The sequence below is a fragment of the Mauremys reevesii genome, linkage group 11 (assembly GCF_016161935.1).
Source record: "Mauremys reevesii isolate NIE-2019 linkage group 11, ASM1616193v1, whole genome shotgun sequence".
NCBI lineage: Eukaryota > Metazoa > Chordata > Testudines > Geoemydidae > Mauremys > Mauremys reevesii.
In genome coordinates, this window is record NC_052633.1 from 59242528 (window position 1) to 59267711 (window position 25184).

The window sequence follows — 25184 nt, forward strand, 5'->3', positions numbered from 1 at the left end:
ATCTTCCCAGGAATCAGTTTCTACATCTGTCACATGGGGTGATAACTTCTTGCATTACAGGCATGTGTTGAGGCTAAGTTGCTGTTCGTAAAATGACTTGGGTAGAAGACATTATAGCATTTCTGCAAAAGTACTTTGTATTGATGCAATTTGTAATATGATAGTATAGACCACAGCACAGTGCTAGTTGTATGGGTACATGACTTCTAGCCAAGTTGATCCATGTGCAATGGAGTGCAGACAGTAACCTAGACAGAACACTTAAGCAGTGAAGACTGGACTTAGGGACAGTGCTTGGAGGAGTATTTGAATTACTTGTATTAAGTTCCATCCATGTTGGTACATGATCTGAACTTTACCCAGGTATTAATCCTGCTGAAGTGTAATCTGGTTGTGGTATATGTGTATAGATGCAACAACCTCACTAAAACAGCAAATTTAGTGTAGACAAGACCAGAAACGTAGAGCAGAAGTCTGTTGATGTTGAGGGTGTTTTTAGTGCTGTCAAATGATTAAAAAAAATTAACTGTGGTTAATAATGGGGACTGGTCCTGCTCTGAGCAGGGGGCTGGACTAGATGACATCCTGAGGTCCCTTCCAACCCTGATATTCTATGAATCACAACATTAAAAGTCACCACTAAACACAGTTTTAATCACAGTGTTAAACCATAATAGAATACCATTTATTTAAATATTTTTGGGTGTTGGGCGAGTACTGTCTTCTTCAGCAGAACACTCAGGAGCCTGAAGGCTTTTTTTTCAGCCAGCTCTTCCTATTTCCCCAACCCCAGCTCAGCTGCCACCAGGTACACAGGCAGGGAGAGGGGGACACCCTGACATCCAGCAGTGTTGTCAGGGTACAATGAGTACAGCAATGACTGTTTGAGTACAATACCATAAAACAGTTTAGGATACAGTTCTACTTAACATTTGTCTTTAAATAAGTCATACCTATGCTGAAATGGCTCCTCTCCCAACTCCCATATAAAACTGAATACTCACTCCTCCCCCCCCCCCATATGTAGTAGTTAAGCATGTTGATGTTTGTATATACAAAGGGGGATGTCACAGGGGATGGGGAAAGTTTTTTGCGGGGGGGGGCAGGCAGGAAGGAGTTACATAGAGGGTCATGTGAGGTGGTCAGGTGCCCCCTATGTGTCCCTCCCATGAGGGCAGTACAGCAGGAAATGTCTCCCGCACCGCTGCGGGGAAGGAGGTGGTAGCAGCAGTGGAGCCGGGCGAGGCCCGTCTGCCCCCAAGGCATGTTGCCCTGCTCCACAATTCATGTTTGTTTAAAAAAGCCCGGCACACGTTAGGCGCGGGGCTTACCGCTGACAGGGGCAAGGCCTCCCGCAGGGGAAACAACGCGAGGCTCCAGCGCGAGCCACTGAAAATTGGCCCGCTGGCGCCGCCGCCACAACGGAGGGGCAGCTGGGACAAACCTGAGCGGTTCCCGTTTAAGTTGAAGTGAGGGTGGTTCAGCGGGGCACAGTTTGTGAAAACGGCGGCCGGCCGGCAGGTGCCGCTTGTCGCCGGCTCAGCTCACAAGCCTGGACTCACAGAAACGACGGACTGGAGGGGACCTCGGCCCTCTTCAAGCGATTAGCAACCGAAGAAAGGGGCCGCCACCATCGCGCATGCGCGGCCGCTGCTGCCTGCGGTGCTCAGACACATTCCCCAGCAGAGGCTGGGCTGTTGTTTCACGGTCCCTTAATTTGCCGTCCGCCGACTCGCAACCTTCCCCTTTAAATGCCACCTCCCCTCTATCTGCAGGCCGTGTCGGGTTTGGCGCGAAAATTTTGCCGGGGAACATTCGGAAGAGGCGGGGCGCGGGCAGCGGCGGCCGCTGATTGGTCGGTGGTGGCGCCCGCTAGCCACGTGGGCTGTGTCCGCAGCGCGCGAGTTGCTCCTGGACCGGTGGCGGTGGGAAGGCTGAGCACGAGCCATGGATTTAGCGGCCGGGGATGCGGGGGCCGCGCCCCAGCAGCTCCGCGATGAGGTGGCGGAGAAGTGCCAGAAGCTGTTCCAGGACTTCCTGGAGGAGTAAGTGTCCCCGGGCAACGGCAGCTGTGCGCCCCCCACCGCCGCCGGCGGGACGCGGTCACGGGGCGGGGGCAGCCGGGCCCTTACCCCGCACCGGCTGCGCTCCCGCCCCTACGCGCGGCTGTTGCCCTCCCCCTCATGGCGGAGATGCTCCCTGCAGGAGGCGGGAGGAATGGGCGGGGGAGGGGTGCATCTTGCGGCTGCTCCGAGGTGCCCGACCCGGCTTCGGGAGATGCACCTTCCTTACTCGGCAGCCTCCTCAGCCCTGTCTCCCCGGGAGCGCGTCGCTGTTAAAACCCCGGACGCTGCGGGGTGGAGGAGACCTGGGTCAGTGCGGCTGCTTGATGGGGGCTGAAGTCTCTCGGCACCTCCCTGCACTGATGCGGCCTCTCCTAGTTACAATTAAACACACCTGCGCTTTGTTTGCAGCTGGTTGGTGTCCATTATGTTTGACCTGAGGGGGGAGGGTGGCTTCCCTCTGGTTTACTTCCTTTTGAGCATTCCCTTGTTAAAGCAAAGTATAATCCCAGATGTCTTACAAATTAATAAATGGTTAGACCCTTATATGAGATTTCTTTGTACCTTACTCACTTGTGCTTTGCTTTGTGCATTTCGGATCGCTGTGCACAGAAAATGCTAATACTTGACAGAAAACAGCCTTTATTTTGTACCCTTCGTTTCTTGTAAGATCATGCACATGTGACACACAAAGGTTACTGTTAGCAAGACTGCCAACTTGTTTTGGCCTAGATTTGAACTGTGTTTAGATTTGGTGCTCCATAATATCTCATTGTCATGAATAGGAAGTCTCTTCTAAGGCTTGTGAGAGAGAATGTGGGTCTCCCTTGGGTTATTTGAATTTTCCCAGAGAGAGCTTTTCTTCCAAGTCATTGTCAGGAATATTTGTTCAATAGCTGTTAATGAAGCTTTGTATGGCGTGGTCGAAGGTTCCTTCATCTCTTGGTTGCTTAAGTTTCATTTTTCACATTTGAAGTTCAGATTAGTCCTCCAGGGGGTCTTCAATCAAAAACCAAGGCTGTCACATGGTGCTATTCCTCATATAATCTGTAACAATCATAAAGAAATAAAACACATTTTACCTGTGCAGGTCATTGTTAAACTATAAATAAAATCCTGTCTGGGGAACCAGGTATGTGAAATACAGATCCAGTTGTATTAATTCATGTTGAAATCGCTATTTGTGGATCAGTGGACAAAGGGGCAGGAGGAAACTTATATTTGGCAGTGACATTTGCAAGTGCTAGTGGTATATGGCTTTTTCTCCTACCCCCTTTTCACAGGACACTGAAGAATTGTATTCAGTTGCTGTTTGGTATACAGTACTGCAAAACTTTTTCCCTGAAATGGTGTCCCTTTCAGATTCCAGAACAGTGATGGGGAAGTCAAATACTTGCATGATGCTGAGGAGCTAATCCGCCCAGAGAGGAACACATTAATTGTGAGCTTTGTGGATTTGGAGCAGTTCAACCAGCAGCTCTCTACCACTGTCCAGGAGGAGTTCTACAGGTAAGGCTCACCTGAGAACTGGACAACATGACCTGGATATTACAGTTAAAAACATTTCCCCCCCATTACATCAGAACTTTCTGCTGACTGGCCCAATTACTAGCTCTGCCCACTTCAGGTGCTGTGTTTAGAACTATCAGCAAACATGAGGCAAATAGGCAATTGCATTTGTGCTGTGAGGAAAAGTAGATGGACAATATGGAAATACTAAATTAATCCATCCATTGTAGTACTTGCTACTTTGAAAATACTTTATTGAGCCAGTTGCTGTTTTTTAGTCTCAACATCTGTTTCAGGCTAAGCTTGACCCAGAAGACTTAGGGCTTGTCTGCACTGGCACTTTACAGCGCTGCAACTTTCTTGCTCGGGGATGTGAAAAAACAGCCCTGGAGCGCTGCAATGTTCAGCGCTGTAAAGTGCCAGTGTAGAGAGTGCACCACTGATGGTAGCTGTGCTCCCAGCGCTGGTAGCTATTCCCCTCGTGGAGATAGGTTTTTTTTTAATAGAGCTGAGAGAGCTCTCTCTCTCCCAGCACTATGCCGTCACTGCACAAGCCATGTTAAAGACATGAAGTGAAGATGTGCCCTTAGTAGTGAAATAAGCTTTACCCAACCCCCTTTTTATAATGAAGAGCTAAAATGTGTTATCACACAGTGTTTCATATTTGGCATTTTTATACTTGCTTACATGTGTCCTGGCATACTATAAGCCAAAGCTTACAAAGGGAGCTCTTTGACTGGTTGTAAAGGGAAAGGAGTTTTGTGTAACTTCTGTAAAATGTGAAATTCTTTCCTGTGTTTCAGAGTTTATCCTTATCTGTGTCGAGCAGTGAAGACTTTTGCCAGAGACCATGGAAATGTTCCTCCAAACAAAGACTTTTATGTGGCATTCCAAGATCTACCTACCAGACACAAGTAAGATTATATAATTTTAATAGTTGAAACACATTGAGCTGGACTAAGCAGACATAGGATAAAGAAGATCTGACAACAATAAACACATGACACAGCAATGAAAATTTGAATAAATTAATAGATTCCAAAGCCAGAAAGGGACCACTGTGATTATCTAGTAGTCTGACCTCCTGTGTAACACAGGCCAAATAACTTAGCCAAAATAATTCCTAGAGCATATCTTTTAGAAAAACATCTAGTCTTCCACAGAAATATTTCCCAAGCCCTCTGTCACTTGTAAATAGACAAGCGTTCTGTGACTTGTCTATTTTAAAATCAGTTTAAAACATGTTTTTTTCAAAACACAACTCTCATACATTTGTAATGCTGACTTAAACTTTAGAAATCATCCAAATTATGTTCATCACAGATAATTTTAGAAACACAGAGTAAATGAGCAAGTTTCATTAATGCTAAGCATGATATCTGCAGTAACATGTCTGTTGTAGAATTATGTCGGTGTGGTACTGAATGCTCTTAACCACCCCAGTTAAGGAAAGCACTTAAGCATGTGTTTAGATTCCATTGCATTACTTAAAACGTAAGCACATATTTATCTTAAGTGCTTAAGTATTTTGCTGAAATGAGGCATAAAACTGGAATGCCAGGTCACCTAGGATTTGAATGGCTATTAATCTGATATTTTTAACAGAATTCGAGAGTTGACATCAGCCAGAATTGGCTCATTGATGCGTATTAGTGGACAGGTGGTACGAACCCATCCAGTTCATCCAGAGCTTGTAAGTGGAACCTTCCTGTGTCTAGACTGTCAGACAGTGATAAAAGATGTGGAGCAACAATTTAAATATACACAGCCAAACATCTGCAGAAACCCAGTCTGTGCCAATAGAAGGAGATTCCTGCTGGACACAAACAAATCAAGATTTGTTGACTTTCAAAAGGTATTTCCATGGCTTCCCTAGAACTTTGTTGGGTGTATGTGTTAATGATGTCTGCATATTTAGAAGGTGCTACTGCCACTAGTTCACATTTAATCTTGATTATATGGAGTCAGATAATTTGCAGTCCTAACACAAGGGACTTGAATTTATAAGTGGCTGTTTTCTATCTCCAGAAGATGTATTTTTAAGTGTTTGAAGTTACATATGAGACTTAAGCAAGTTTCAGACTTGAGATGCTTTATTCGTCTATAAATAAAATACACACATTTTAAGGCAGGAGAGCGTCAATGCCAGTTTCCCATAATAAGCAAGGTAAAATTGTTCTATGCAAATATTATGCCAACAGTTTTTTCTATCCACCTAAAATAGAGTTTAACAGTTATTAACTTTGGTTATGACTGAATTATATTAATATGGAGTGGTTCAGATGAGCAAAGCCAACCCATTTTATCAGGCTTTTAAAAAACAGTAGCCTTCATCTCTTTTTTATGCTGAAACACTTACTTTTTTTTAAACATGGTTTAATGAGAATGCTATTTTGAATTTCAAATTTATTTTGTTATTAGGGTGTGTAAAAATTGACGATTTTTTTGAAAAAATAAAACATTGGATTTTTTTAATTGAATTTTTTTGTTTTATTAAATTTTTTTCTTTAAAAAAATAAACCTATAATCGGAATTTAATACAAAATATGTTAAGACCTACATTTATAATCTCTCAAAACATTTTAAATGAAAAATAAATATGCTGTTTTGTGTTTAATTACATTCCAGCTACTGTCCTAATGCAGTTTGACACAAATCATGAACAAAAAATTATGTAATAAATAAGCAATATATAATTCACTGTTTTCTAACATACTAAAAATGCACATTAATAAGAATCTGAAAATATTAAGCTTTATAATTGCTTAAATCAATGTATATTGTTATAACATACATGCCTAGAAAGCAAAAAGATGTACCAAATCTAGTGTAAAAGCTCTATTTAGTTGTAAATCAACCTGATTTTTCTAATGATTATATTAACCAATGTGAATATTTTCTTTCTTTAGAAAATAACTGAAGTACAAGGGGAAAAGTTGATTAAAATCTACTTAAATTGAGGCTTTCCACATGGCGATTTAAATTGCCTTGATTTTAAATTAATCCACCCTGCTTTTTTACAATCTTTACTGTGTAGATAGGGCCTAAATTAACTTATGCACTCCTTTTGAGGAAGGAAAAGATTTAGCTCTTTAAGTCTGTCACTGCAAGGCATTTTCCCCAGCCCTCAAATTATTTTTCTGACTTCTTTGCACCCTATCCAGTTTTTCCAGCATCCTTAATCCTCTGCTCCAGTAGGACATTCTAAATAGTCACCTTTTTTTATTTAAAAGGAAGTGGCATGATTTTGATATGACTGAAGCTTCCAGAGGGCAAATGCCATTTCCCCACATGTTAGATATAAAAAAATTAGAAATACTTTTAAATTGCTAAAAATGTAACTTGTCAGTTTCAGCAGAGCATTTAATATTCTCTTCCTCTTTAGGTTCGCATTCAGGAGACGCAGGCTGAACTGCCTCGAGGAAGCATTCCTCGCAGTGTAGAAGTGATCCTGCGTGCTGAAGCGGTAGAGTCAGCCCAGGCTGGTGACAAGTGTGACTTCACAGGATCGCTGATTGTTGTGCCCGATGTAGCTCAGCTCTCCACCCCAGGTACACTGCTGTCTGTAAATGGCGACTTAAGCTGTCCTGTGTGCATACTTGAAACAAAATTAAGACTCTTGTTCATATGGCAGGTGTGCGTGCAGAAACTGGTTCCCGTGTCAGTGGTACAGAGGGTTATGAAACTGAAGGAATCAGAGGACTTCGTGCTCTGGGAGTCAGAGATTTGTCCTATAAACTAGTCTTCTTAGCATGTTATGTTGCTCCAACAAATCCACGGGTGAGTATTTCAAGAAATAGACTTAAAGATCTGACTTGAAGAGAGTGGTGGGTTTTTTGCCTCTCTGAGAGAGTGAAGCTTCAGTTTATTCTGTTTATGATTTTGCCCTGGATATGATGTGTTGCAACTGTTATATTCCTCTTCCATCTTGGTTTATGTAGCAAAGTCTCTCTTCCCATGTTGTTACTGTGACAGGGTCTGTCAAACCTTTTTTGCCCTCTGCTAGAGACATCAGTGCCCTGACACTTCCTGCCCAAGGAAAACCACTCAGTTTAAGCAAACCAACAAGATAGTCCTCCAGAAGCCTAGAACAGTCAAAAGGAAATACTGACCAATCAAAAACCAGCAGGCTCTTTAAGATGGTGTGCCTGCTTTTGCTTAAGGGCAGAGCTGGGTGAGACTGGGACAGAGGAGGAACTCCTCAAGGATAAGCCAGAACTCAGGTTCACATCAGGGCCTTGCCCTAACCGCTGCAACTTAGCATGTACATTTTAAGGTTGCCTTTTTTTCCTCTTTGTATAAAAGGTACAGACAACCTAAACCTGAGTTGTTGATTTGTTATTGTTTAGAGACTGATGCCAAGTTTGCAACACAGGCTGCCCTATGCCAAGCGGCAGCCAAGCCTTGCAGATTCTGGCAGGGAGCACATGCAGTGCTAGGCTTGGGCCTGAAGGGGTTACTAGAGAGCAGCCCTGCCTCCCACACATATACTTCAGAGGTGTAACTATCTGGCCTACTGTAGAGTTTTAAAATAAGAAGGTAGTAAATGACCTGTCTCCTATCCAGTCATACATCTTTCCTGTCTCTCCCTGCATCTCAATCTCCTGGGTGTCTTAAGGTCATCTTAAATGTGACATGAACAATACCAAGCTCCTGATCTTGAAATTGTGAATCTTTGGGTGCTCCCACTGTACAAATGAACTAAAAACAATTTTTAAATCTATCTGTGGCTAAGTTTTAACATAATTTGCATAATTTCAGTAGCAACTGGACATCTGCATAGGTGTGTATTTGAATCCTTCTTAAATTTGCAGGAAGCAGAAGTATACTTACTCTAGTATTAGTGATATGCTTTCCGTTTGCAATTAATTTCAATAGAGAATTAAAAGTACAGTTTTAGCACAGACTCTTTAACCCATTTCACTACTGAATTCTCTTTTGCTATGGGCAAAATGCTGCATGTGGCTCCATTGCTTTGAGAGTGAAGGGGCTCAGTGGTATTACTGGAAAAGAAAAGGATGTTCCAAATGTACTTTTTCCATGGAAATCAAAAAGCATAACTTAAATTCCTCAATTTTTGATTTCCCTGTTAAACAAACCCACATGCTTCTGTAGAAATCCCAGCAGGCTACACTGAACAGAAACCTTATTTGTCTTTTCCATGCTAAACTTGTGTGATTTCAAGCCTGTAGTTTTCTCTCTCCTCCTCCCCCCCCCCCCCATACTTTGGATTTGTATCATGTTACCTCACTCTTACTTTCTTATTTGTATTTAGTTTGGTGGGAAAGAGCTCCGAGATGAGGAACAGACTGCAGAGAGCATTAAAAACCAGATGTCTGTAAAGGAATGGGAAAAGGTGTTTGAAATGAGCCAGGATAAAAACCTTTACCACAATCTCTGTACCAGCCTCTTCCCTACTGTACATGGTAAGAGTCCAGCTGTTATCGCAGGGTGAGCAGATAGCATTCTTGATAGTATCCGCCACTGCTATTCAGTAATGTGTTGGGACGGGTTGAAGACATGTAACTAATATCTCAAATCCTCCTGTCTAGTTTTTATAGTGCTCTATAAAAGGTTGGGTTTTTATTTAATATTTTGGAATTAAATGCAATCAGAACAGTAATTTCCGTTACAAGGTTGACCTGTTTATTTCTAGTTGTTCCGTAAACCCTACAGCCTAGCAGTTGGATGCAAACATTGTCTGGTATAGACACTCAAAAACATCCAAGGGATAGGACTTCACATATCTCTGTTCTGAATGGAGTGTATGAAATATTGTTCAGACAATAGCTGCAATTTGATAATATTTTGATACTGGCTCAGAATAATTGCTTGTGAACTCACTTAGGTCCCCCTGTTGTGTCCAAAGATTTGGGGCTGCTATAGTGCCAAGGAAATCAGCTTCCTTGTAATTTACTCTACCTTAAAATTGCATCGAGCATATAAATGCTGTTTCCAGTGCATGTTGTTGAAATACATGAGATTTTTAAACTTCCATTGGGTTGAATTTTTATCTACACAAAGTGTAACATCCCAAAGCTGCATTATGGGCCTTCACTGGAACTTCTCTTTATGGTGCAGGTAATGATGAAGTGAAACGAGGGATTCTACTGATGCTCTTTGGAGGAGTTCCTAAGACAACTGCAGAAGGCACTTCATTGCGTGGGGACATCAACGTTTGCATTGTTGGAGATCCAAGTACAGCCAAGAGTCAGTTTCTCAAGTAAGCATATCTTTAAAATCCAGCACTTAAATGTTGCCATTTGTAACCAGAGCTAGGAGTGTATGTTGGGAGAAAGTTGTAAAGCACTTAATGAATATGGGAAGGCAATGCATTTGCCTCCTAAGCTAGTACTTTGATATGTGTATTCAATAACTTTAAGGAGCACTGTCTAGTAGTTAAGAGTTAATCTTGTAAGGCTTAAAATATTTCTCTTCCTTCAGGTTTTACTGTATCCCAGAGAATTTAAAAAAAAAAAAAAAAATCTTTGAGTCAAGCCATACTTGAGGTGTATCTGTACAGCATATTTGTTCAGCCTTACCTCAGGTAAAGAAGAATAAGTTATTTGAGCACCTGTTTCCAGAACCATGCAAACACCACTGAATATTTTTTGACATACAGAAGCAAACAATAAACTCTGTTGGCTACACCGTAAGAACAATGTGGTGGTGGTGACATTAGATGCCAAAAATGGACTGGTGCTTGACAAATATGGTAACAAGTGTTGCTTTTGACAGAATTTGAGTAATAAATGCACTATATTTTTATACCCCTTTACAGCAGAAATAATAGTACCATGGTTCATACTACCCATTTTTTAGAAAATAAACAAGTAAATGTATTATATTGTTTAATATTTGGTAAATTAAAACATCAGATATGACATAATGCATTATTTTTATGGGGTTTCCACTCACAGCATAGTCTAGAGGAATGAGCATAGATTTTGAAATAGGAAGAATTAAATTCTAATTCCAGTTCTACACTGACTTGTGATGAGGCCTTTGACCAGTTATTAAACATACAGGTGGAGGGAAAACACAGATAAGATTTTTATACTTTACTTCTGAGGTCCAGTAGGTTTTTTAGAGGTTTAATGTTTGCATAGCACTCAGAACATGTTGGGAAAGTAACTGAAATACTTCTCTGATGGATTGTATTTAGTAAGGAACAGCCTATCCTAAATTATCAATTATGGAGGGGCAATCTACACTCACTGCTATATTTGCTTTCCACAAGCTACTCTTAGTATAACCTTTTGACAGATGTACCCGAATATTTAGATGCCAATATCTAAACTGTATTGTTACATTTTATTAACCTAAATTTGGGATATTGCAGATTATGTACTATCTCAGGGATCAGCAACCTTCCGCGTCCTCAGGTTCAGCTGATCGCGGCTCCCACTGGCCGCAGTTTGCCGCTCCAGGCCAATGGGGGTAGCGGGAAGCGGCGGCCAGCATATCCCTCGGCCTGATAGAGTGGTAGAAGGCATCACTGTGTAAAAGTTATTGTATCTGCACCTCCTGCAACATTTCTAATAAAAGTGGATAGTTAGTGCAGACTAATTGGTACCTCTCTCCAACAGACATGTGGAGGAGTTCAGTCCCCGTGCTGTGTACACCAGCGGGAAAGCCTCCAGTGCTGCTGGTCTAACAGCTGCTGTAGTGAAAGACGAGGAGTCTCATGAATTTGTCATTGAAGCAGGAGCCCTGATGTTGGCAGATAATGTAAGTCCACTAACTAAAATCTGAAGCAGCATTTAAGAATAGTAGGGTTCCAGTATTCCCTGTGTTGTTTTGATTCACTGTATACAATTTTGCAAAAGTTTTTTGTATTTTTTTGAGCTAGCTGCTGTAGAAGTTGGATGATCTTATTTCTTTACTCTTGTTTTAGGGGGTTTGTTGCATTGATGAATTTGACAAAATGGACATACGAGATCAAGTTGCCATTCATGAAGCAATGGAGCAACAGACTATATCCATAACAAAAGCAGGAGTTAAGGTAACTTGCACCATTCCTTGCAGAGTTTGCATGTGTACCTATGTATTTGTAACATATATGTTTAAATACAGGTTACTTAACCTTTTTGAGCCTCGCTTTCCCCTATCTGTAAAACTAAGAAACCTACCTTGAATGCATTGAGCCTTATATAATAATTTTAAAAGTGCCTGCTGCAGTATTTCAGATACTACTATCTTAACTGTTAAAATGATGACCTTTAATGTGAACTGTATATCAGGGCAAAATACTAGTTAGCCAAAACTCTTTCGTGGCATCATTTCTACTGCTTTTGTTGTGCTGCTGCTGTCAGTAGAGGTTCCCTCTAAATCAGTGGGGATAATGCAAAGTATGTGGCTGCATTAGCAGACAGATGCCTAAATTCTATACCTACCAGTTGGAAGAGAAGTCATAACTTGTTGCGTTTCCTTAGTAAGTGGCACTGACAAGTGACATGTTAAGGCTTTGGTAATTTTTTTCTTTCATTGTCAGGCTACTCTGAATGCCAGGACCTCCATTTTGGCTGCAGCAAACCCAGTTGGTGGGCGTTATGACAGATCAAAATCTCTGAAACAGAACATAAATCTGTCGGCTCCCATCATGTCCAGATTTGATCTCTTCTTCATTCTTGTGGATGAATGTAATGAGGTAAATACAGGGGCAGGAGCTGTCAGAGCCTTTTCTTCTCTCTCTCTCTCTGCAGTCTACAGAATTACAAAGCTGGAAATACACATCTGCTGTACAAATTATGCTGATTTCTAGTAGTTTGATTTAACTTGTGCTTTGGCTGGTCACTGAAGCTGTGACTGCTGCCGATAGTCAACATGGTATTTGCTTTGGTGTGCTAAGACCACAGTTTACCGTATCGTCTGTGTTTTCTTGTACTCCCCTGTCAGTCTGTCTCTCCTTCTTTTATATGTTATCTTAGATAGCCTTATACCCCATAGAATTTGCAGTCTTTTTTGCTTTTTGTACCCTGTTTAGTACGATGGGGTTCCTATCAGTGACTGTGGCTCTGAGCCTCTATAATACAAATAATAAGAAAATGAGATGTAGAAAGCGTTGCCTTTCTCTGTTCCCTTCTCTAAGATTGACTCTCTAACAGGCATGGAGTTGATGGAATACACAGAAAGTAGTCTGAGATGACAGTGAGGGAATTCTAAATTCTCTTTTCCTTCAAGTTCCAGATTCTACCACTTGTTTGACTGAGATACTATTCATAAAGTAAAGTTCCAAGAGGTCATGGCCAGTCTCATTTAGGTTTTTTTTTTACTACCTCTTCCACCTCTTTAAAACTGCTAATGTTCCAGTGGTATGCTGTGGCATAGAGTTTTGATAGTTTTGCTTCTGGAAAAAGTAGCTCTGACATCAAGGGAACGAATGGGGGAGCAAGAAATGAAGGAACAATGTCCCTGTTGTGTGTTAAGTTGATGATGATGGCTTCACTGCTATAAGAAAATGATCTAACAAAGCAATGACTTCTTAGGTTACAGATTATGCCATTGCCAGGCGCATAGTGGATCTGCATTCCAGAATAGAAGAATCTGTTGATCGTGTGTATTCACTAGATGATATCAGAAGGTACCTGCTATTTGCAAGACAGTTTAAACCGAAGGTAACTTTACTTTTTATATTTTATCTTAGAATACAGAAAGGTCTAAGGAAGTGAAGTATCAGAGGGGTAGCCGTGTTAGTCTGGATCTGTAAAAGCAGCAAAGAATCCTGTGGCACCTGCATCAGACAAAGTGGGTATTCACCCATGAAAGCTCATGCTCCAATACGTCTGTTAGTCTATAATGTGCCACAGGACTCTTTGCTGCTTTTAAGGAAGTGAAGTTACTACTCTGCTTAATGCTTTCTTTGTGCAGGTAGAAAGTAAATCAATGAACTGATCCCATAGTATAGCAGTTAATTAAGCTGTGGCGTGGAAGTTTGGAATATTTTGGATCCACTTGCTCTCCTTATAATTGCCAGAACCCCCGATAGCACAGTTGAGATTGGGTTTAAAAACTTGAGCTGAATGTCTGTCAGTACCAAAAGCAAATGAAGAGCTTCATCATGTTTAATTCATATCTCTGGGTGTGGGAGAATAATCATTGCCTCAACAGTATCTGGTAATCTGTAGTGTAGTGACTTTGTTGTATAATCAAGCAACTGAATTGAAAAACTTTTTGTTTTGAAAGGTTACTGCACATAAGAAAATGTAAATTTGAACATAACTGAAGCAAATTCTTTGTTGTTGTTTATCCAAATTACAACTTTAAAAGTGGCTTTTAGAAATATGCAGTGGAACTTTCAGAAGTTCCACTAATGGAAGCAGTATACTTAAACCAGTTCATTATGAACAAATGTACCATCTTATTTCAATCAGATTTCTAAAGAGTCAGAGGACTTCATAGTTGAGCAGTATAAACGATTACGTCAACGAGATGGCTCTGGAGTTACGAAGTCATCCTGGAGAATCACAGTACGACAACTGGAGAGCATGATTCGACTGTCTGAAGCTATGGCCCGAATGCACTGTTGTGATGAGGTAACACACAGCTTTTAAAAAAAAATAAAAAAAAATTAAAGAGCTACATAAAAGCAATTAGCATTTTGGTCTTGAAACTTGACAGTGATACTCTGAATTTGCTTTTTCCTGGCCATTTTCTTCCCCAGCTTAAAATAAGGTCTCTGATTCACACAGTACTCAGTTGTATGGCATGTCAACTCCTCTTTCATGTTGCTGCCTTGTTCTCCCATATTTAAAAAATCTCTAGATGTTGTTGGGGGGGAGGGAGGGTAGGGGAGGGATACTGTGGCTCACATTTTCAAAGTTACCTAAGATGTATGTGATCTGCCCGATTGACTATTAATTCATGTGCTCAGCAATATTAATATAAATATTCACTGCTCATCAAAACATGTAAGGCAGGAGAAGGATAATATTATGAAGATCTACTCAATCTACTGAGATACAGCTTCATTGGCATTGTGATTGAGTGGGTTTGGGAGATGCTGCCACTCTTCCACCCCCAATCAAGAAGGAGCCAAGCAGAACCCAGCAGGGTATCTAAGCCTCACTGTTGCATTGCCAAGTATAAGGAGCCCAGCAGAGCCTATGGGTGTATTTGAACTCAGTGAGGGGGAGCCAAAACCAGGGAACCCAGAGAACATGCATGATCATATTTATGCAGTTGTTCAGATCTACTGAACGTGGTTTCTTGTATGGATGGGATTTGGAAAACTTCACTACTTTTTTTTCATCATCTAATCCCAGTTTAAAAACCCATCTGCTTCAGTGTGAATATAGGATTAACATGATTTTACTCATCACTGTTTGAATTTGACACATTTTGTTCTAAACTGTTATGATATCCAAAAAATATCTGCTAGTTATGTTCTAAAGATGCTTGTCAGGTCAGATTTTGGCTAAGTTTAGTTTTAAAAACCTTGCAGCCTGTAGTTGGGCTAATGAAGATGATTCTAGTTAATTTCTTTCTGGTTCCAAGGGGACACACTTCAATTATAAACATTCTTGAATACTGTTGCCAGTCAAACCTCACAGCATTGTGTTGTTTTATTGGAAACCTGAAAGTGAAACAAGCGAGTTTAAATTTTCATAGTTCAAGTACTGTGCAAAAAATCCACTAGTGAATAGTAAAAGTGTCACTTTCTAAGAAAAGGTTAGGATTATCTGTAATTTAGGTAATGTTGCTTGTTGTGTTAAGGGTTGATGTCCTATCAAAAGTCATTAAGTGACCTTATAAAAATGTCATTGTGGGACTCGATGTTCTCTATCTGTGGGCTCAGTTTGAACAAAAACTTTTTTTCTAATTGCCAGCCCTGAAAACTCAGGCTATTTATTCATCAGTAATCCTATGCAAATTTTCTGAAAGTCACAAGCTGCCAGAGGGCATAGTTTGGCCTTCAGAATCTTTATAGTTTATGGCAATTGCATGAGATAGAAAGAACCAACCTTGGTTGTCAGCTGAGGGTGAGTTTCTGGGGCTGGCAAAAAAAAAAAAAATTCTACTTTTGATGTAGGATTAGTGAGATGTGACCTTGGAGACCTCTGCAATGCCATTCTTTGTGATTCTACCCTGAGAAGTGACTATCTGAAGTACAATTCCTAGGTTCTGAACACAAGAATATGTTTTGCAAATCTCTCCCAGGTTCATCCAAAACATGTGAAGGAAGCATTCAGGTTATTAAACAAATCTATCATCAGAGTTGAGACTCCAGATGTCAATTTAGACCAAGATGACGAACAGCAAATGGAGGATCAGGAGGCTGAAGATGGAGTCAATGGTAAGTCACTTGCTGACAGTTTCTGGCTTTGCTCGTGAATGGGAGGAGGGACTTTCCAATGTTTAGTGCTTAATGGTTTGACAGAGTGCATCTGTCCTTTTTGTTTCCTGCTTCAACCTACTTTCTCATGCTCCAAGGCTTGAGTAGGGGATTGTACTTAACTCTGCCACTGTCTTGCTGTGATCTTGGGAAAGTCAGACTGCTTCAGCTTCCAGATCAGCATAACGATGCTAATTACCTGAAGCTTAAATTTCATTCATAAAAATTGTTGATACAGGCGGTGCAGATGCTGCAGCAGGTGTCAATGGCCTTGTGAATGGGATCAGTGACCACTCTGAGGATACAAACAAAGATGCAGCCCCCAAGGCTTCCCTGAAACTTGGCTTCTCTGAATACCGCCGAATCTCTAACCTCATTGTGCTGCACCTCAGGAAAGCAGAAGAAGGTAAGAACTAATTTAAAAACTGTAAAGTGAATGGGCTACATCATCACAGATGCTCTTTGATTATATTGTAGTGCAGGGCTTCAACTCTGATCTGGCATTTGTCAGCAACAACATAGCTGGTTCGTGTAATAAATTTAGTTTGGGTCCGATTCCACATTCGCAGCATTGGCCCATTGCCATTCAGATCAATGAAGCCATAATGCCAAATTCAGTATCATTCCAGCATGACTTTAATTTTAAGACAGCAGAATGAAACGGCTTCCTCAGTGACCTCAGTGCTCTTTATAAGAAAGATTGAACCAATACTAGAAAATTACAAACAGTTTGTCAATGCGCTATGTTTTGTGTGTCGACGCATGCTTCATGAGACTGCAGAACAAATTATTTGCCAGGACTAACATCTGAGTGATCGGATCGGTACACAAAATAAAAGCAGAAGTTCAAAGCAGACCCATTCACTGAGGATGTCATCGCAACTGGCAAAGAACTGGTCTCTGTACTAAAGGAGGAAAAACAGCAGTAAAGGCAGAATCTCATTGAGAGTATGGACATGACACACAGCAGGAAGAAAGCATAACCAGTCAACGAAGGCAAAGCAACATCTCCTAGAAAATGGTAGGGCACTGAACAAACAACTTAAGATGCAGCTTAAGTGGCAAGAAGAGCAGGAGACTTTTGTATACTGAATTAACCTCCAGAATTAATGCCCTTAAGAATGGGAAAGCTGCTGGCCTAGTCAGTGTTCATACTGAACAAATGAAACCATTTGGACCAGCAATAAAGAACTGGTTAATTAAGTTGCTCAGATACATACAAAGTATCCAAGATCTGGCAACAAGCATGTGTTGTGGCACTCCTGAAGCTGCAGAAGGACACAGTGGAGCTGAAGAACTTGCATACCTATATCACTGCTGTGTCCTCTACACAAACTGTAAGAGCATCTCATCCTACACCGCCTGTCACAACTAGTTGAAAAGGACCTAATCCTAGAGCAAACTGGATTCCGCCCAGGCAAGTCGTGAACCTGTCAAATGCTGAATATCACTGGATACATTGAAGATGGCTTAGAAAATGGTATAGTAAGAGAGTCAACAAACACAGCACCTACCAGCAGCATATGACACAGTAAATCCCTGAAGGCTCCTCGCTAAAATATACATGATGAAAGGTCATCAACTTGTACAACTGATAGTGTCTACTAGAGAACCAATGTTTTTACTTCAAATAACACGGCAAGTGGAGCCTATGGTGGCAACAGAAAAACTGCCTACCAAAAGGGAGCATATTCTCCTCAATACTTCTCAGCCTCTATGTGAATGATCAACTCAGAGCTGGTGCTTGGCATAAGCAGACTGAACAATTGCTTAGGGCCCGAGCAGCTCAAGGGCTATTAGCTTTTTTTATGTGTTGCGTGGGGCAAAAATGCATCTGCTTAAGGCCCCCAATGGGCTAGCACCACCTCTGGATCAACTGGCAAAAGAAGTTTTATCTTGCCAATGACCTAGGTGTCTCTGCCCAAGCCACAGCTCTTGCCCAGATCAAAGCTACGCGAACAACAGCACTGTTAGGGCTCTGTCTGTCACACCGAGAATCAAGTGCATGCCAGCGCAGCCAAAATGCAAGTCCTTCTCTTCCATTTTTGGAATCGTGAGGCCAATAGACAACTCGGCATCATCCGGAATGGGATATCACTTGCCCACTGGTGGAATCCTGTCTATTGTGGAGTGTTGCCAGGCCGCATTCTCTCCTTCAAGGCACAGGTGGAGAAGATAGAAGGCAAAATTAGCACCGAGAACAGTATGCTCAGAAAGCTTGCTAATTGCAGGGATCCCCATTTTGAATCCTAAGAGCCACTGCACTTGCACTGAATGACAGCTGCCACAGGTGTCTAAAACCAACAGACATGAACAAGCCTTTATGTGCTTGCTGGAGTTGCTCCGCCAGATATCAGGAGAGTGGTCACAAGCAAAATTGAATGATAATGACAAGTTGAAGATACCAGATGTCTGCTACATGGTGACACATGTCCTCCCTGGCAGCAACAGAACTGCTTAAAAAATGTAGCGCACACTGCTCAAAATACTCGACAAAGATGTCAAAATGCACGTTGATGTTGCCGAATGCCTTCCTGCAGGTACCAAGAGAGATTGATAGACCTGGAGATGTTTAAATAGCCTCCAAGCAAGAGCTGGAAGGTCAATATGCAGAAGTGGGGGCTATGCTAATGACCCGGACACATGTGACTCCAGTGAAACACACACCATCTGTAGGTCTGCCAGCTTTTGGAGGAATCATGGAAGATCTCACCAGGGCTACAGACCAAGCCATATTATGTGCCCAATGCTGGAGAAACCTATGATTGTGGTATAAGGACACAAGAAGAATATCCTCTCAGACCATACAACCCATTCAGAAACCAAGTTCACACAAATCTCATGAGGAAACTTTTCTTAGGTTAGATTTTGGGTTCATTAACACCCAGTCAGCCAAACCAAAGAACGTTGGTTTGAAAGTTGGGAGAAGGGCTGCATGGTTTGTCTTCATGAATTGGATTGGGGGCCCTTTTTCACAGCACCATGGATCCACAATATGTCAGCTGAAATGAGGTCACTGCTAGGTGAAACATGGCAGCTGTTTGACAATAATATAGCAATCCTACAGAAAAAATTAAGATTGGAAGTAAAGATTGCAATATCCAGTTAAAGCTGCAAAAGTGGTTTAGGTAGACAGAATGTGCAGTTATTACAAAAGACACTAGTGTCTTCCTCTTTGGACAGAACAATAATGCTTTACTTGGAGGAAACTAGACAGTGCTGCTTGCCACTGCTTCTTACCTTTTGAATCTTCTAGCTGGTGTTTTTTCCAGACCGTGTATTTAGTTTGTGAGCTGCATGGATGGATAGAAATGAGAACTTCAATTCTCAGTCTAAATGTGACTCCAATGTGATTGTGACATGTCATCAGACACTTCTCATTTCCTGGGAAATCAAAACTCCTTGATGCAAATAATCTGACAGGTTATTTTGGGCTTCTCTTTTCAACATTGTAAATGTTACACTAAACCTTCTCTTTGACAGTTTGATTAGTATCCTCCTGCTGCTGTATATTTATGCAATCTGGGGATTGGCATTGTAACTAGAATAATCTAGGTTTCTTTTTTCCTTGCAGAAGAGGATGATTCCTCATTAAAGAAGAGTGATCTTATTAATTGGTACTTAAAGGAAATTGAATCAGAAATAGAGTCTGAAGAAGAGCTTATAAATAGAAAGAAGATCATAGAGAGAGTCATTCATCGACTTACACACTATGTATGTATGCAGTTGCGTGGATATTTAAAAGGGTTTTTAGCTTATAAATGGTTTTTTTGATACATTTGACAAGTTAGGAACATACAGTATCTCTGTGCGCAGGCACCAATAATTGGTGCTGTATAAATACCTAGATATCTTTCTGTTAAAACTCTGGTCATGGAAGGAATGTCAGAATTACAGGCTGGAAAAGAGGTGAGTGGGTGTGAGTGAGCTTCAGGAGTTACATACTTTCCTTGTCCAAGATTTCCTTTGTCCTGCTGAATTGCAAACTTGAAGTTGTTAACAGTAGGCTGTGATACTCCCTGAAGCTTTTCATGGACTCCAGTTTCTAGGGCTGCTATTTTTCTTGTAGTGACTTTGAGGCATTCCGTAAATAACGTGAGCCTCCCGAGGAATGGAACTTTACCCTTTCTTTTGCCCATGTAGCTGAAATATTCTTGTGATCAGGGTTCCAGGGCAGGCCACAGTGATATTGCTTGGTTAGAGCAAACTGCAAAGAATGGGGCTGATAATCCCCCAAACTGGTGGTTATTCTGATACTTAGATTCACCAAGCCAGCAACAAAATAGCTTCCCCACTACCTTACTGGTTTACCCAGAAGCCAGAAGTACAGTTGTCTTAAAGCAACCCAGCCTTGAGCTCCTACCCAGACAGCCAAGTCAAATACAGGTTTACTGAAAATCTTATTCATCATATAAAAAGTTGTACCAATCCCGAAGGACCAGACACATTACCCACCAGGTCAGTGAATATTTCAGATCTTAACAAGAATTAGCTATAAGCATGTCTTTGGGTAACTAAACTAAAGTTTATTAAAAAAGGAGAGAGTGAGTATTGGTTAAAAGATCATTATACATACAGACATAAATAGAGTCCTTAGGTCAGTTTCATAGTAGAGATGGTGAGCTTTAGAGTTGCAAAGAGTTTTTTTTCAGAATTAGTTTCATAGGTCAGAGTCCAGTGTCCAATATTAGGGTGACCCACTCTGGAGCTGGGGACCTCAGTCTTGCGACTCAAACGTCCCCTTATGAAGCTTAAGCAGATCTGAGATAACAGGATCAGGGGCCAAGAGCTCTTCTTATAGTGCTTTGGCAGGCCATCAATAGCCTCCTGACAGCAGGCATTCCTTGGGTGAAGAACAGTGGCTTTAAAGTAACCTATTTCCTATGTATACACAGGTAACTAGTTGCATTCATCAGCATAAGGTAATTATCCATTAAGCAGTTGAGAAACAGTTTACTACAAACTTCAATGAGAAATCTAGTCAATTATGTTCTTACACCCAAGTTCTATCTAAATGTTAATATTTCCCTTTTGATCTCTGAATCAATAGATATAGTAACAGACAGGAACCGTCTCTTTACATGGTTAACATCTAACAAGGTAAAAGTAAACACATACAATTAGTGTAACCTCTAATTCTCTAACAATATGGGTTTGCATTTCAAAGCTCTAGTCTATGTGGCTGTGTTAGCCCTAGTTACTATTTATAAATAGCTATTCCTTATATACTTTTCTAATATGTCTTTTAAAGGTTAAATTTAGGTCATTTAGCTTGCTAGTTGCTTTCTGGCTCAATGTCACAGTCTTCACTCCTGAGTTTAGGTCTCTGTCACTGTGGCGTAACTCGCTCTCTGGAAATTTAGATTCTATCTTTTCTCTCTCTGTTAAAATGACAGCTGCCAGAGGGAAGCTGAGAAGTCAGTTTTAATCAAAAGCCTAACTGGAAAGTACTCCTTGGTCTATACCTGGCAAGAAATGCTGCTTCTCATTATGGCAATGTTTGGGGCAGGCAAGTCTACTACTTAAAACAGTGTACAAACGTTGCTAAATTGGCTTGCTATGTAAATTCTGCAGTGCCAAGAGTTACTGTTTTTAGGGGTAGCCGTGTTAGTCTGGATCTGTAAAAGCAACAAAGAATCCTGTGGCACCTTATAGACTAACAGACGTTTTGCAGCATGAGCTTTCGTGGGTGAATACCCACTTCTTCGGATGCAAGTGAAGAAGTGGGTATTCACCCACGAAAGCTCATGCTGCAAAACGTCTGTTAGTCTATAAGGTGCCACAGGATTCTTTGTTGCTTTTACTGTTTTTACTGTTTTTAGGGTTTATCTACCTTGGGAGGGTACCTATTCCTGACCAAATAGATTAAGCTAATTTGGTATAAGGCACTCTTATTCTGGAATAGTCATCCTCAAGGAAAATCCTAAAGGGACATAACCTCTTTGCAGCTCAAGTGCCACCCAGATCAATCTCCAGCAAGAAATGGGTTGGTTGTTCAGTCTCTCTGTCATTGGCAATCTTATTGTGCCAACTGAAGTTTTCGGTGACTATGTGATTGCCAACCATGTAGGGGCATTCAATTTGTTGGTCTTCCATGCTAATAATATATCCGTACCAAGAAAGCTGTCAAAACTGAACCAGGGCTGATGAAGGTAATTGCTGGGTTTGGCTATGAATATCCTCATTGCTGATTTTGTCCTGCCACTTGATATGGAGCAACTGACCAAGACTGAGAAAAGACAACATCGGTCCAGTGCTCTTCAGCCTTCCTTAGTGTCCATTCCTATTTTCGCTGCCATACAAAAGAGTTGGTATAACTGTAGGTCTGTAGATACACCGCTTTGTAGAAACCTTGTTGTCACAATGTCTCCATAGAGGCCGTTTAAGGTTCTGGAATACGGCAGCAGCTGCTGCTGTATGAGCATCCATATCTTGTGAATATCTTCCATGTGGTCTGTGATGCTTCCTGAGTATTTGACAGTTGCCACCTACTCCAATATCGTGACTAGGCAAGTTAGTACTGAGCTAGTTGTAGTCAGGAGCTGGAGGCTGATAATGGCCAGGGACTTGGTTTTGTCCGTATTAATAACAAGGCCAGTGCATGTTGCTTTGTGCCCAACCAGATCAGCCATCCTCTGCAGCGATTCACCAAACCGACCCAACAAAGCAATGTCATCAGCATATTCAGGGTTTCGAAAACAAAATGGTATTCATCCTAATGTCACCAGCAGCTGCCTTTTCATGAGCTGAACATGCCTGGAGGGTGTTTATACAGCAGCTGACCACCTACAACAACCTGGTCAATTATCCTTGTAGCTGAAATGGAAGAGTCATCTATTCCACATCCTTTCTGTAGTGGGGGGCCCAAAACTGGACTCAGTACTCCAGCTTGGGTAAGCCTATCCACATTCGTTTTAATCTAGATATCGCATCTTAAAAATAGTGAAAATGTGGTGGCACAGGCTTCAGTGTCTTATTGACACCCAAATGGTTCATCAGCAGAGTTGGAACCCTTAGTTTTTCCACCCTGACCTCAGCCATTTCAGCTAATGGAATAACTGATAACAAGAATAGGTTGTCATCCTCTGAGTGGAGCAGCATTAGAGAGGGATGAGACACACACTTTGCCAGTGGCTTTCACAGCGATTTGCCAGCGCCAAAGAAATGGTGAGACTCTCTGGAATCTTGGGTTTCGTTCCAGGCTCTGGAGGGAAGTATGCTCTAGTCAACACAGACTCTACTGCTCCAACCTGTCCAGTATATTCCTCACCCCTGATTCCTTGTACCAGTTCTGTTCTCCCCATTTACCCAGTCTAAATCTGTGTGTCTCAGGCCTAGTCTCTCTTGCCTACCCAGTCCTGGTTCTCCTCTGACTCATCAGATCTGTCTCCCCTAACTTCAGGCTCCTCACGGATACCAGCTCAGTTTTTCTCTCACCTTATCTTCCAGCCCACCCCTAGTCCCACCAGGCTTCTTGTCGTGATTTGCTTCTTTCCCTGCTCCAGATCTGGTTCTTGTCTCCTCTGCATTTGAGTCAGTTGACTTTTTCCTCCATACTGCCTGAGCACCAAGAATTGGGGGTATTGAATTTACAGGAAGGGCAGGCTCCTTGCCCTCAGTTCCACTGCCTGGCTCTACCTCCGCTTGGAGCAGCCATTACAGGGAAAGTTCTGTTTTGACCCTGTGGCCCCAGACCGGATGGAGCATGCTCAGTTGCTCTGTGAGGATGGCGCTCGTGCAGTCTGGGCACATGTATGAGCTGTCCTCAGAAGATGGAAACTTTGGAGATTTTTAATTGCTAAAATCTAAGTCTTTACTGAGCATGTATGAACTGTGAATTTACCCCCACCCCCTAAAATTATAATTTGGGCAGATTTTCCCAGGGACAGCAAATCACACGTCCCTAGCACCCAAATTTCAAGTCCCTACTCCAAGTATGAGGGCACAAGAACTGTTGAAAGAAAAGGTTGCCAAAATGTTTTTACATTGTTTTATTAATGTATTTTGCCCCCTAATCTCATTCTTGGGAGTAGTTGAACCATTTTGGCTGAAATTTTCAAAATAAAAATTCATCTGAGACATACCGGCATGGAAAATTTCAGCTTAGATGGCTAAGGCTTGGTAGTGTTATAAACAATTTAAAACATTCCTATACGGGAAAGTGTTGAGCAACTTTTAATAATAGGTGGTGCTACCTGCCCCGCCTATAAGAAGGGTCAGCTGCTTTAAGAGGCAAAAAACGGAAAAACTACCAGAGGAAGAGAGCCTGTGGAATCTTTCTCTGCAGGGAAAAATTGAAGCAGACAGCATATACAATGGAAGAGTGGGGAGAGACGGGGATAATGAAGTCTGGGTAGCATGAGGACTAGGTGAAATAAGGATGGGCATGCAGGATTAAAGGGGTAAAAGTAGCAGTGAACCACATCCTTGGGAGAAAGGCTGATCTGGTTGTTAGAGCACTAGGCTGTGGGAGACTTGGATTTAATTCCCTGCTCCACCACAGTCATCCTCTGGCTCTTGGCAAGTTGCCTAGACCCAGATCCCCAAAAGTATTTAGGCATCAGACGCCTGTTGAAATCTGTGTCTCAGTTACTCCATCTGTACTTGGATATCATAGCAATGGGGGTGCTATATAAGTACTTACAATAGAAACATGCAAAAGGGAGGTGAGGGAAAAGATTTAAAGTGCAAAAGGGAGTTGACTTTTCTTTAAAAAAGAACAAACACTTACTGCATTAGAATTATATTTAAAAAATAACTGTGTTCAATATTAAGGCTGTAAGCCTTTGTGTGAGTAAGGATTTTTGTGTCTGTTTCAGGACCACATTCTAATAGAACTCACCCAGACTGGGCTAAAAGGCTCCGCAGAAGGAGAGAGCTTTGATGAAGACCCATACCTGGTAGTTAACCCCAACTATCAGCTGGAAGACTAGGGGTTGTAACATACCATAGTAGGACTTAATTTGTTAATTGCATGTTGGAAATGCATTCTTTGTACATTGTTGCAATACTCACTGAATAGTTACATTCTTACATTTGTATGAACACTTTTGTGGTGTGGAGCAGTACTCTTAGTAATACATGATTATTCATAGATATTCAGCATTCCTGGAACGTGGTTTTATATAAGTGATAAATTATATAATGTTTCTGTGGGTTGGTTTTTTTTTTGTTTTGTTTTTTTTAATGGTCCTCTTCCAAACAAGGCAAGGTAAGGCAACATGAAATCTTCAGCATGGAGCTATCCAGATGCTTTTTTAACAGTGGGGAAATTTGCA

At 41.5% G+C, this 25184-nt stretch overlaps 1 protein-coding gene across 2 annotated transcripts; it reads left to right on the forward strand.

Annotated features, from left to right (window-relative positions):
* Positions 1-1447: 1447 nt before the first annotated feature.
* MCM6 (minichromosome maintenance complex component 6) lies at positions 1448-24933 on the forward strand. 2 transcript variants are annotated; one of them, XM_039495626.1, is made up of 18 exons: positions 1448-2045; positions 3426-3572; positions 4376-4486; positions 5178-5427; positions 6958-7123; positions 7207-7352; positions 8848-8998; positions 9654-9795; positions 11162-11303; positions 11470-11577; positions 12067-12222; positions 13061-13189; positions 13946-14107; positions 15732-15867; positions 16145-16312; positions 19481-19620; positions 20957-21006; positions 24726-24841. In XM_039495626.1, exons 1-17 carry the CDS (start codon positions 1948-1950, stop codon positions 20960-20962), a joined length of 2358 nt encoding a protein of 785 aa, XP_039351560.1. In that variant the 5' UTR covers positions 1448-1947; the 3' UTR covers positions 20963-21006; positions 24726-24841. The 2 variants fall into 2 exon arrangements, with proteins under 2 accessions (XP_039351560.1, XP_039351559.1); XM_039495625.1 differs by lacking the exon at positions 20957-21006 and having other exon boundaries at positions 1450-2045; positions 24726-24933.
* The last annotated feature ends 251 nt before the right edge of the window (positions 24934-25184 follow it).